Source organism: Oncorhynchus mykiss, chromosome 14, assembly GCF_013265735.2.
Source record: "Oncorhynchus mykiss isolate Arlee chromosome 14, USDA_OmykA_1.1, whole genome shotgun sequence".
NCBI lineage: Eukaryota > Metazoa > Chordata > Actinopteri > Salmoniformes > Salmonidae > Oncorhynchus > Oncorhynchus mykiss.
Window position 1 is genome coordinate 41,179,857 of NC_048578.1, and position 12,500 is coordinate 41,192,356.

General features: G+C 41.2%; 1 protein-coding gene across 4 annotated transcripts in view; it reads left to right on the forward strand.

Moving 5' to 3' along the window:
* LOC110487799 (vascular endothelial growth factor receptor 3) overlaps positions 1 to 12,500 on the forward strand; it is a 255,210-nt gene that overhangs the window by 121,782 nt on the left and 120,928 nt on the right. For all 4 annotated transcript variants that reach the window (XM_036943557.1, XM_036943558.1, XM_036943559.1 and 1 more), the window contains exons 9-10: positions 1,345 to 1,523; positions 5,436 to 5,619. In XM_036943557.1, the coding sequence (XP_036799452.1) occupies positions 1,345 to 1,523; positions 5,436 to 5,619 (363 nt within the window). The remainder of the gene's footprint in view (positions 1 to 1,344; positions 1,524 to 5,435; positions 5,620 to 12,500) is intronic.

The following is a 12,500-nucleotide window of genomic DNA, read 5'->3' on the forward strand; positions in this document are numbered from 1 at the left end:
TGATATGGAACATTAACTATCTGACATGGAACATTAACTATCTGAAATGGAACATTAACTATCTGATATGGAACATTAACTATCTGGAACATTAACTATCTGATATGGAACATTAACTATCTGGAACATTAACTCTCTGATATGGAACATTAACTATATGGAACATTAACTATCTGGAACATTAACTATCTGATATGGAACATTAACTATATGGAACATTAACTATCTGATATGGAACATTAACTATATGGAACATTAACTATCTGATATGGAACATTAACTATCTGCCATGGAACATTAACTATCTGATATGGAACATTAACTATATGGAACATTAACTATCTGGAACATTAACTCTCTGATATGGAACATTAACTATATGGAACATTAACTATCTGATATGGAACATTAACTATATGGAACATTAACTATCTGACATGGAACATTAATTATCTGAAATGGAACATTAACTATCTGATATGGAACATTAACTATCTGGAACATTAACTATCTGATATGGAACATTAACTATCTGGAACATTAACTCTCTGATATGGAACATTAACTATCTGGAACATTAACTCTCTGATATGGAACATTAACTATCTGAAATGGAACATTAACTATCTGATATGGAACATTAACTATCTGGAACATTAACTCTCTGATATGGAACATTAACTATCTGGAACATTAACTCTCTGATATGGAACATTAACTATCTGGAACATTAACTCTCTGATATGGAACATTAACTATATGGAACATTAACTATCTGGAACATTAACTATCTGATATGGAACATTAACTATCTGGAACATTAACTATCTGATATGGAACATTAACTATATGGAACATTAACTATCTGGAACATTAACTATCTGATATGGAACATTAACTATATGGAACATTAACTATCTGATATGGAACATTAACTATATGGAACATTAACTATCTGCCATTGAACATTAACTATCTGATATGGAACATTAACTATCTGATATGGAACATTAACTATATGGAACATTAACCATCTGGAACATTAACTATCTGATATGGAACATTTGTCTTCATAATGTTGTCACTTTGTTGTGAGGACGCCCTCTAAATTCATCTTTCAGAACCAGGTTTGTTGCTGGACAAAAGCGTGCTGACATTCTGTTTAGCCAATCAGCTAGCTAGATATTTTGCTGCAGTTAGCTATTCTAGCTTGCTGATATTGATCAGACAAATCCCAAAGTGTACCCTGTTTCTGATGCATGTATTTTACAATACTTATTTGCTACAATACCTTGCTATATCAAGTTCAACTTTGTATTCCTTTTTGTTTGGATGTTCTCTCAGGTATAAAGGTGATAAGTTGATCAGCCGTCGTCCAGAGTTCAACAGGATGCGTCTCCATCAGCACTATAACTTAGAGATCAGAGACGTTCACCCTGAGGATGCTGGGAACTACACCGTCCTCCTCAAGAACACCGCCTCCCCGCTGGAGAGGAGACTCACCATCACACTCATCATCAACGGTAACCATCCCCATAACCATCACACTCATCGTCAACGGTAACCATCCCCATAACCATCACACTCATCGTCAACGGTAACTATCACCATAACACTCATTGCCAACGGTAACCGTCCCCATAACACTCATTGTCAACAGTAACTGTCATCATAACCATCACACTCATCGTCAACGGTAACTATCACCATAACACTCATTGCCAACGGTAACCATCCCCATAACACTCATCGTCAACGATAACAACAGTTGAAGTCAGAAGTTTACATCCACTGAGGTTGGAGTCATTAAAAATAGTTTTTCAACCACTCCACAAATGTCTTGTTAACAAACTATAGTTTTGGCAATTTGGTTAGGATCGACTTTGTGCATGACACAAGGAATTTTTCCAACAATTGTTTACAGACTGATTATTTCACTTAAATTTTACTGAATCACAATTCCAGTGGGTCAGAAGTTTACATACACTAAGTTGACTGTGCCTTTAAACAGCTTGGAAAATTCCAGAAAATTATGTCATGGCTTTAGAAGCTTCTGACAGGCTAATTGACATGATTTGAGTCAATTGGAGGTGTACCTGTGGATATATTTCAAGGTCTACCTTCAAACTCAGTGCCTCTTTGCTTTACATCATAGGAAAATCAAAATAAATCAGCCAAGACCTCAGAACAAAAAAGTATAGACCTCCACAAGTCTGGTTCATCCTTCGGAGCAATTTTCAAACTCCTGAAGGTACCACGTTCATCTGTACAAACAATAGTATGCAAGTATAAACACCATGTCGTCGTACCGCTCAGGAAGGAGACGCGGTCTCCTAGAAATGAACGTACTTTGGTGTGAAAAGTGCAAGTCAATCCCAGAACAACAGCAAAGGACCTTGTGAAGATGCTGGAAGAAACAGGTACAAAAGTATCTATATCCACAGTAAAACAAGTCCATAACCTGAAAGGCCGCTCAGCAAGGAAGAAACCACTGCCCCAAAACCGCCATAAAAAAGCCAGACTACGTTTTGCAACTGCACTTGGGGACAATGATCGTACTTTTTGAAGAAATGTCCTCTGGTCTGGTGAAACAAAAATAAAACTGTTTGGCCATAATGACCGTTGTTCTGTTTGGAGGAAAAAGGGGGAGGCTTGCAAGCCGAAGAACACCATCCCAACCGTGAAGCACAGGGGTGGCACCATCATGTTGTGGGGGTACTTTGCTGCAGGAGGGACTGGTGCACTTTCCAAAATAGATGGCATCATGAGGTAGGAAAATTATGTGGATATATTGAAACATCTCAAGACATCAGTCTTAAAGCTTGGTCCAAATAGGTCTTCCAAATGGACAAAGACCCCAATCATACTTCCAGAATTGTGACAAAATGGCTTAAGGATATCAAAGTCAAGGTATTGGAGTGGCCATCACAAAGCCCTGACCTCAACCCTATAGAAGATGTGTTGGCAGAACTGAAAAAGTGTGTGCAAGCAAGGAGGCCGACAAACCTGACTCAGTTACACCAGCTCTGTCAGGAGGAATGGGCGAAAATTCACCCAAATTATTGTGGGAAGCTTGTGGAAGGCTACCCGAAATGTTTGACCCAAGTTAAACAATTTAAAGGCACTGCTACCAAATACTAATTGAGTGTATGTAAACTTCTGCCCCAATAAAAGCTGAAATAAATCATTCTCTCAACTATTATTCTGACATTTCACATTCTTAAAATAAAGTGGTGATCCTAACTGACCTAAGACAGGGAATTTTTACTAGGATTAAATGTCAGGAGTTGTGAAAACTGAGTTTAAATGTATTTGGCTAAGGGGTTTGTAAACTTCTGACTTCAACTGTATAACTATTACAAGCATCGTCAACGGTAACTATCACCATAACACTCACCGTCAACGGTAACTATCACCATAACACTCATCGTCAATGGTAACGATCACCATAAATAACACTCATCGTCAATGGTAACTATCACCATAACTCTCATCGTCAACGGTAACTTTCACCATAACACTCACCGTCAACGGTAACTATCACCATAACACTCATCGTCAATGGTAACGATCACCATAAATAACACTCATCGTCAATGGTAACTATCACCATAACACTCATCGTCAATGGTAACTATCACCATAACACTCATCGTCAACGGTAACTATCACCATAACACTCATCGTCAATGGTAACTATCACCATAACTCTCATCGTCAACGGTAACTATCACCATAACACTCATCGTCAATGGTAACTATCACCATAACACTCATCGTCAATGGTAACGATCACCATAACACTCATCGTCAATGGTAACTATCACCATAACTCTCATCGTCAACGGTAACTATCACCATAACACTCATCGTCAATGGTAACTATCACCATAACACTCATCGTCAATGGTAACAATCACCATAACTCTCATCGTCAACGGTAACTATCACCATAACACTCATCGTCAATGGTAACTATCACCATAACACTCATCGTCAATGGTAACGATCACCATAACACTCATCGTCAATGGTAACTATCACCATAACACTCATCGTCAATGGTAACTATCACCATAACACTCATCGTCAATGGTAACTATCACCATAACTCTCATCGTCAACGGTAACTATCACCATAACACTCATCGTCAATGGTAACTATCACCATAACACTCATCGTCAATGGTAACGATCACCATAACACTCATCGTCAATGGTAACTATCACCATAACTCTCATCGTCAACGGTAACTATCACCATAACACTCATCGTCAATGGTAACTATCACCATAACACTCATCGTCAATGGTAACAATCACCATAACTCTCATCGTCAACGGTAACTATCACCATAACACTCATCGTCAATGGTAACTATCACCATAACACTCATCGTCAATGGTAACGATCACCATAACACTCATCGTCAATGGTAACTATCACCATAACACTCATCGTCAATGGTAACTATCACCATAACACTCATCGTCAATGGTAACTATCACCATAACTCTCATCGTCAACGGTAACTATCACCATAACACTCATCGTCAATGGTAACTATCACCATAACACTCATCGTCAATGGTAACGATCACCATAACACTCATCGTCAACGGTAACTATCACCATAACACTCATCGTCAATGGTAACTATCACCATAACACTCACCGTCAACGGTAACTATCACCATAACACTCATCGTCAATGGTAACGATCACCATAACACTCATCGTCAATGGTAACGATCACCATAACACTCATCGTCAACGGTAACTATCACCATAACACTCATCGTCAATGGTAACGATCACCATAACACTCATCGTCAACGGTAACTATCACCATAACACTCATCGTCAATGGTAACTATCACCATAACACTCATCGTCAATGGTAACTATAACCATCACACTCATCGTCAACGGTAACTATCACCATCACACACATCGCCAACGGTAACTACCACCATCAAACTCATCGTCAATGGTAACTATCACCAATACACTCATCGTCAAGGGTAACAAATAAACAAATAACAAGAAACAGTTACAAATAAACAAAGCACCTGTGGGTAGAAGGCTCACCATCAAACTATTTTCAGTGGTGTAGTTGAACACACTCTCAGTGGTTTAGTTGAACACACTCTCAGTGGTGTAGTTGAACACACTCTCGTGGTGTAGTTGAACACACTCTCAGTGGTGTAGTTGAACACACTCTCAGTGGTGTAGTTGAACACACATTCTCAGCTGTGTATGTGAACAGACACACACTCTAGTTGCCAGGTTCAATAAATCAAATGGAATATTCCCAAAAGGTTCAAGCTATATCAAGCATTTGTTAATATTAGATTTATGTATTTGACCATGGTCTGATACCCTGATTAGAGTCTCCCCCCGTCATTCTACCCCCCCCCCCAACCCACCCCAGTCCCCCCTCAGATCCATGAGAAGGAAATAGCGACACCCTCTAACCCGTATAGTCGTGGCAGCAGACAGACCCTCATCTGTACAGGATACGGACTCCCCGCCCCCAACATCACCTGGCAGTGGAGGGCATGGAGCCCCTGTGGCCTCAACAGCACCCAACGCCTGGAAGACAAACACCCACACCTGTAAGACACACCCACACCTGTAAGACACACCCACACCTGTAAGACACACCCACACCTGTAAGACACACTCACACCTGTAAAACACAACCACAACCATAACTATCACCATAACACTCATCGTCAACGGTAACTTTCACCATAACACTCATCGTCAATGGTAACCATCACCATAACACTCATCGTCAATGGTAACCATCACCATAACACTCATCGTCAACGGTAACTATCACCATAACCATCACCATCCCACTCATCGTCAACGGTAACTATCACCATAACACTCATCGTCAATGGTAACCATCACCATAACACACATTGTCAACGGTAACTATCACCTTAACACTCATCATCAACGGTAACTATCTCCATAACCATCACCATCCCACTCATCGTCAACGGTAACTATCACCATAACACTCATCGTCAATGGTAACCATCACCATAACACACATTGTCAACGGTAACTATCACCTTAACACTCATCGTCAACGGTAACTTTCACCATAACACTCATCGTCAACGGTAACTATCACCATAACCATCACCATAACACTCATCGTCAACGGTAACCATCCCCATCATACTCATCGTCAACGGGTAAATAATGTCCGAGTGTTGGAGTGTGCCTCTGGCTATCTGTAAATAATGTCTGAGTGTTGGAGTGTGCCCCTGGCTATCTGTAAATAATGTCAGTGTTGGAGTGTGCCCCTGGCTATCTGTAAATAATGTCTGAGTGTTGGAGTGTGCCCCTGGCTATCTGTAAATAATGTCAGAGTGTTGGAGTGTGCCCCTGGCTATCTGTAAATAATGTCTGAGTGTTGGAGTGTGCCCCTGGCTATCCGTAAATAATGTCTGAGTGTTGGAGTGTGCCCTGGCTATCTGTAAATAATGTCTAAGTGTTGGAGTGTGCCCCTGGCTATCTGTAAATAATGTCTAAGTGTTGGAGTGTGCCCCTGGCTATCTGTAAATAATGTCTGAGTGTTGGAGTGTGCCCCTGGCTATCTGTAAATAATGTCTGAGTGTTGGAGTGTACCCCTGGCTATCCGTAAATAATGTCTAAGTGTTGGAGTGTGCCCCTGGCTATCTGTAAATAATGTCTGAGTGTTGGAGTGTTCCCCTGGCTATCTGTAAATAATGCCTGAGTGTTGGAGTGTGCCCCTGACTATCTGTAAATAATGTCCGAGTGTTGGAGTGTGCCCCTGGCTATCTGTAAATAATGTCTGAGTGTTGGAGTGTGCCCCTGGCTATCTGTAAATAATGTCTGAGTGTTGGAGTGTGCCCCTGGCTATCTGTAAATAATGTCAGTGTTGGAGTGTGCCCCTGGCTATCTGTAAATAATGTCTGAGTGTTGGAGTGTGCCCCTGGCTATCTGTAAATAATGTCTGAGTGTTGGAGTGTACCCCTGGCTATCCGTAAATAATGTCTAAGTGTTGGAGTGTGCCCCTGGCTATCTGTAAATAATGTCTGAGTGTTGGAGTGTTCCCCTGGCTATCTGTAAATAATGCCTGAGTGTTGGAGTGTGCCCCTGACTATCTGTAAATAATGTCCGAGTGTTGGAGTGTGCCCCTGGCTATCTGTAAATAATGTCTGAGTGTTGGAGTGTGCCCCTGGCTATCTGTAAATAATGTCTGAGTGTTGGAGTGTGCCCCTGGCTATCTGTAAATAATGTCAGTGTTGGAGTGTGCCCCTGGCTATCTGTAAATAATGTCTGAGTGTTGGAGTGTGCCCCTGGCTATCTGTAAATAATGTCTGAGTGTTGGAGTGTACCCCTGGCTATCCGTAAATAATGTCTGAGTGTTGGAGTGTGCCCCTGACTATCTGTAAATAATGTCCGAGTGTTGGAGTGTTCCCCTGGCTATCTGTAAATAATGTCTAAGTGTTGGAGTGTGCCCCTGGCTATCTGTAAATAATGTCTAAGTGTTGGAGTGTGCCCCTGACTATCTGTAAATAATGTCAGAGTGTTGGAGTGTTCCCTTGGCTATCTGTAAATAATGTCTAAGTGTTGGAGTGTGCCCCTGGCTATCTGTAAATAATGTCTGAGTATTGGAGTGTGCCCCTGGCTATCCGTAAATAATGTCTGAGTGTTGGAGTGTGCCCCTGGCTATCTGTAAATAATGTCTGAGTGTTGGAGTGTCCCCTGGCTATCTGTAAATAATGTCTGAGTGTTGGAGTGTGCCCATGGCTATCTGTAAATTTTAATAACAAGAAAATGGTGCTGTCTGCTTTGCTTAATAGAAGGAATTTGAAATTATTTATATTTTTACTTTTACTTTTGATACTGAAGTACATTTAGAACCAAATACTTTGACTTTAACTTTCTATTAAGGTATCTATACTTTTACTCAAGTATGACAATTGGGTACTTTTTCCACCACTGGTAGTTGTAGTAATAGACAGTTATGTAGTTTTGTAGTTTTGTAGTTCTAGATTGATTTGTTGTTTTGTAGTTCTAGATAGTTTATTCGTTTAGACAGTTGTGTAATTCAAGATCGTTTTGTAGTTCTAGATAGTTTATTCGTTTAGACAGTTGTGTAATTCAAGATCGTTTTGTAGTACTAGAAAGTTTAGTAGTTTTGTTGCGTATAAAACATTTTTTTCTTTCTTCATATACAGGGAGATGAGGCTGCAAATGTGCATGTGGCTATTTCTGTGTGAGAGAGAGTGAGCATGTTTGTGTGTGTGGCAGGTTCTGTGTGAGTGTGTGTCTGCCCGGGGATATTTCTAGGTCTGTGTGAGGAGAGGAGTGTGTGTGGACTAACAACAGGATGTATGGAGGGACAGAGGGCAACGCAGCATCACACCCACAGAGAGAGAGAGAGGGAATGAGGGCGAAGAGAGGGAGCAGTGTAGCATCCTCTGGCCATGAGAGATGGAGGGAGGTGAGACTGGATACTAACACACTCAGTGTTACACACCCTGGATACTAACACACTCAGTATTACACACCCTGGATACTAACACACCCTGGATACTAGCACACTCAGTATTACACACCCTGGATACTAACACACTCAGTATTACACACCCTGGATACTAACACACTCTGGATACTAACACACTCAGTATTACACACCCTGGATACTAACACACCCTGGATACTAACACACCCTGGATACTATCACACTCAGTATTACACACCCTGGATACTAACACACCCTGGATACTAACACACCCTGGATACTAACACACCCTGGATGCTAACACACTCAGTATTACACACCCTGGTGACTAACACAGCCTGGTTGCTAACACACCCTGGATACTAACGCACTCAGTATTACACACCCTGGATACTAACACACACTGGATACTAACACACCCTGGATACTAACACACTCTTAATGCAATCCTTTCTCTGTAATTAATATTACCTGATTGAACTAATCATGTAAATGTAATTAACTAGAAAGTCAGGGCACCACGGAAGAGAGTTTATAGAGCTGTTATCTTCCGAATAAACTCTTAAAGACCAGTCAACGTTAATCGTCACCTTATTTCAGTCTCATCTGAACATCGTAGAATTCTTGGTTATCTTCACAAACCCTGGCTAACAAGTTGAATCAGCAATACAACATTGGGTTAAATTGTTTATTTACTAAATACCTAACTAATTACACAGAATGAATCATACATTGATTACAAATGATGTCATAAAGGAAAATGTCCCTAGCGGACGGAACAGATATGACAGTTGGTTACACAAAGAAAATGGGGTTGGGTTTGAGTGAAAGAGCAGGAAGACTGAGGAACAAAGGAAGAAGCCATGCTATCGTAAATAAAGTATCTTATGCATTCTAAATTACCGCCCATTTGGAAAAGGAAATTGCAATAAATATTTACTCTAAACTGCTCTTCGGTATGTTGGTCATATATGCTGGTCTTGTTGGCCAACAGAGATCTTCCTGTCCTCGGAAGAATGTCTCTGGTGGTAAATTGGATACGTTGTAGTATCTTCGTTGTGTGTTAGACTGGGTTCGTTGTCCGTCCTTTCCTAGCCCACGTTTACAGCTGCTGTTGCTAGCTCAACAGCTAGGATGTCTCACTGCTTTAGTGAAAGAGTTCAAAGTTCATACCATTCACAACCAAAGCTCACGCTGAGGTTAGCTTAGTTCTGTAGTTGATATGTTAGTCCTTTTAATGTGGGACCGTCGTCCTCACATCCTCGGAACAGATAGTTACATTTTCGTCAAGGGCTTATATAGTGGAGGGTGAGAAGGGTGTGTTTCATAATTTATAACCCATGTCTCTTCACAGGGGCGGGCCACTGATTGAGCAGAGCTCTAACTTTATGAAAACCCAAATCTCTCATTTGGAAGCTAAAATTAAATTGAATCTTTTCACAAATAGTGTCATATTTAAACATTTAAAATGCACAACAATTCTATGTGAATCGGATAACTAGAATGTGTAGACTTTCCCAGATACCGTTTAGGTCGTCCTGTCATCAGTCACAATGTCTCAGATGACAACCGAACTGACATCATATTCATTAAGTACCGACGCATATTTTCCACTGGTTGGGTTACCGAAATATGGTTCCTTCCCCCCACCGTTTGATGTTCCCAGACTCTCTATGTGTAACAAAGGCTATTCAAGAGTCCTTCAGTAGAGTCAAGAAAGGTATTTATGAGGGCGTCATAAACCTTATCCACAGCCCAACGTCATAACAACAGGGATGGGCAAACATTTTATTTATTTTACCTTTATTTAACCAGGCAAGTAGGTTAAGAACTAATTATTATTTACAATGACAGCCTAGGAACAGTGGGTTAACTGCCTTGTTCAGGGGCAGAATGACAGATTTTTACCTTGTCAGCTCGGGGATTCGAACTAGCAACCTTTCAGTTACTGACCCAACGCTCTAACTACAGGCTACCTGCCATAACGGGAGTATAAAATCTGTTGTTCTGCACCTGAGCAAGGCAGTAAACCCACTGCTCCCCGGGCGCCGAAGATGTGGATGTCGATTAAGGCAGCCCCCCCGCACCTGGTAGAGAGAATGCCAAGATTGTGCAAAGCTGTCATCAAGGCAAAGGGTGGCTACTATGAAGAATCTAAAACATACAATACATTTTAATTTGTTTAACACTTTTTTGTTTACTTCCGTCCATCTTCAGTCCAGTGTATTTCAGTCCAGTGTATTTCAGCCCAGTGTATTTCAGTCCAGTGTATTTCAGCCCAGTGTATTTCAGTCTAGTGTATTTCAGCCCAGTGTATTTCAGCCCAGTGTATTTCAGCCCAGTGTATTTCAGTCCAGTGTATTTCAGCCCAGTGTATTTCAGCCCAGTGTATTTCAGCCCAGTGTATTTCAGTCCAGTGTATTTCAGCCCAGTGTATTTCAGCCCAGTGTATTTCAGCCCAGTGTATTTCAGTCCAGTGTATTTCAGTCCAGTGTATTTCAGTCTAGTGTATTTCAGCCCAGTGTATTTCAGCCCAGTGTATTTCAGCCCAGTGTATTTCAGCCCAGTGTATTTCAGTCCAGTGTATTTCAGCCCAGTGTATTTCAGTCCAGTGTATTTCAGTCCAGTGTATTTCAGTCCAGTGTATTTCAGTCCAGTGTATTTCTCCAATGTATTTCAGTCCAGTGTATTTCAGCCCAGTGTATTTCAGCCCAGTGTATTTCAGCCCAGTGTATTTCAGTCCAGTGTATTTCAGCCCAGTGTATTTCAGTCCAGTGTATTTCAGTCCAGTGTATTTCAGTCCAGTGTATTTCAGTCCAGTGTATTTCTCCAATGTATTTCAGTCCAGTGTATTTCAGTCCAATGTATTTCAGTCCAGTGTATTTCAGTCCAGTGTATTTCTCCAATGTATTTCAGTCCAGTGTATTTCAGTCCAATGTATTTCAGCCCAGTGTATTTCAGTCCAGTGTATTTCAGTCCAGTGTATTTCTCCAATGTATTTCAGCCCAGTGTATTTCAGTCTAGTGTATTTCAGCCCAGTGTATTTCAGCCCAGTGTATTTCAGCCCAGTGTATTTCAGTCCAGTGTATTTCAGTCCAGTGTATTTCAGTCCAGTGTATTTCAGCCCAGTGTATTTCAGTCCAGTGTATTTCAGTCCAGTGTATTTCAGCCCAGTGTATTTCAGCCCAGTGTATTTCAGCCCAGTGTATTTCTCCAATGTATTTCAGTCCAGTGTATTTCAGTCCAGTTTATTTCAGCCCAGTGTATTTCAGTCCAGTGTATTTCAGTCCAGTGTATTTCAGTCCAGTGTATTTCAGCCCAGTGTATTTCAGCCCAGTGTATTTCAGCCCAGTGTATTTCAGCCCAGTGTATTTCAGCCCAGTGTATTTCAGCCCAGTGTATTTCAGCCCAGTGTATTTCAGCCCAGTGTATTTCAGCCCAGTGTATTTCAGTCCAGTGTATTTCAGTCCAGTGTATTTCAGTCCAGTGTATTTCAGTCCAGTGCATTTCAGTCCAGTGTATTTCAGTCCAGTGTATTTCAGCCCAGTGTATTTCAGTCCAGTGTATTTCAGTCCAGTGTATTTCAGTCCAGTGTATTTCAGTCCAGTGCATTTCAGTCCAGTGTCATACAAATTACTAAATACTCAGAAGTAATTGAAATACATGTTTCAGTGTAACAGAAGTACTGCCCAAGTTCAGCACACACATGTATAAAGACACAGGTATTCTCACCTCCACAGACCCCCTGAGGTGTTCCTCCCCTGCACCAGACTGGGGCGTCCTCTGTTCCTCTCCTGTTGAACACCACGCAGTGGGGCTAAGAACCGCTTCCATTCTGCAAATCATCCTGCACACACACACACACAGAGACACACACACACACACACACACACACAGACACACACACACACACACACACACACACACACACACAGACACAGACACAGACACACACACACAGACACACACACACACACACAC